Here is an 843-nt window from a genome sequence, read left to right as displayed (position 1 = left end):
TCAAGGAGCAGCAGCAGCAACCCCTCGACTACCAGGAATAGGAATCTCTACGCCAGGATTAGGGACAAATGTGTCATCCCCACCGGGAATATACCTGGGTATTGTTCCACCATACCCATCAACGGTGGGGAAACTGCCTGTATATGGAGGCATATACCGTCCAACACCGGGAATCAGGAAGCTTCCATCTCGGTCGAGAAAAAACTGGGGATGTTTCACGTCCGTCTCCTTGGCTGTGGCTGTTGGAACTTCACGACCAGCAAGGCTTACATTGGTTGATCGTAGAATAATGGAGAAGATAAGAATGAAAGAAAGGAGGAGTGGGTGGTGAGACATTGCTATGCCAATGCTAGATTGGATTGGCCTGGAGAGATGGGTGATGAACTAGCTAGGAAGGAGAACAACTTCCTTTATAGGGAAAGGTCTGAAGAGTGGGGTTAAAAGAAGAGAAGGCGGTGAATTATGATTTCATCATACTTGTGAGAGAGAGAGAGAGAGAGAGAGAGAGAGAGAGAGAGAGAGAGAGATTTGTGGCAGAGAATTGTGCACGGTACTTCCGCTACCCCGTTGAGTGTAGCTGCATTCTCTGCATTCAATTCCTCCCATTTACTGCCCTACCATCTTCGGCAACAGCTTAGACGGCCATTAAATTGGCTGCTCAACTGGTAAAACTGATATATTATATCTTAACATGAGGGGGCCTCCTTAACAGCTATGCCTACAGAGAAACCTTGCCATGTTGAAACGGCTAGACAATCAATGATTATTCCCCTTTCTCACACGGGTCGCCCCGTTAATGGTTATGGTTAAAATGGGGGCGCATTTATCATCAGCCAGAAAGAT

The 843-nt window shown here is 47.0% G+C and overlaps 1 protein-coding gene across 1 annotated transcript; it reads right to left on the bottom strand.

The window, feature by feature from the left end:
* Positions 1-336, bottom strand: LOC143885587 (cell wall protein precursor). Its single transcript, XM_077389799.1, has one exon. It carries the CDS (start codon positions 334-336, stop codon positions 1-3), a length of 336 nt encoding a protein of 111 aa, XP_077245914.1.
* Between the last annotated feature and the right edge of the window lie 507 nt (positions 337-843).

The sequence above is a fragment of the Tasmannia lanceolata genome, unplaced genomic scaffold (assembly GCF_043159265.1).
Source record: "Tasmannia lanceolata isolate RefF3 unplaced genomic scaffold, GAP_Taslan_0.1 ptg000008l, whole genome shotgun sequence".
Lineage (NCBI taxonomy): Eukaryota > Viridiplantae > Streptophyta > Magnoliopsida > Canellales > Winteraceae > Tasmannia > Tasmannia lanceolata.
This window is presented reverse-complemented; position numbering and strand designations above follow the sequence as displayed.

What these genes read in the sequence shown, in the direction of transcription:
- LOC143885587 (XM_077389799.1), bottom strand. Translation starts at nt 336, where the DNA reads ATGTCTCACCACCCACTCCTCCTTTCTTTCATTCTTATCTTCTCCATT.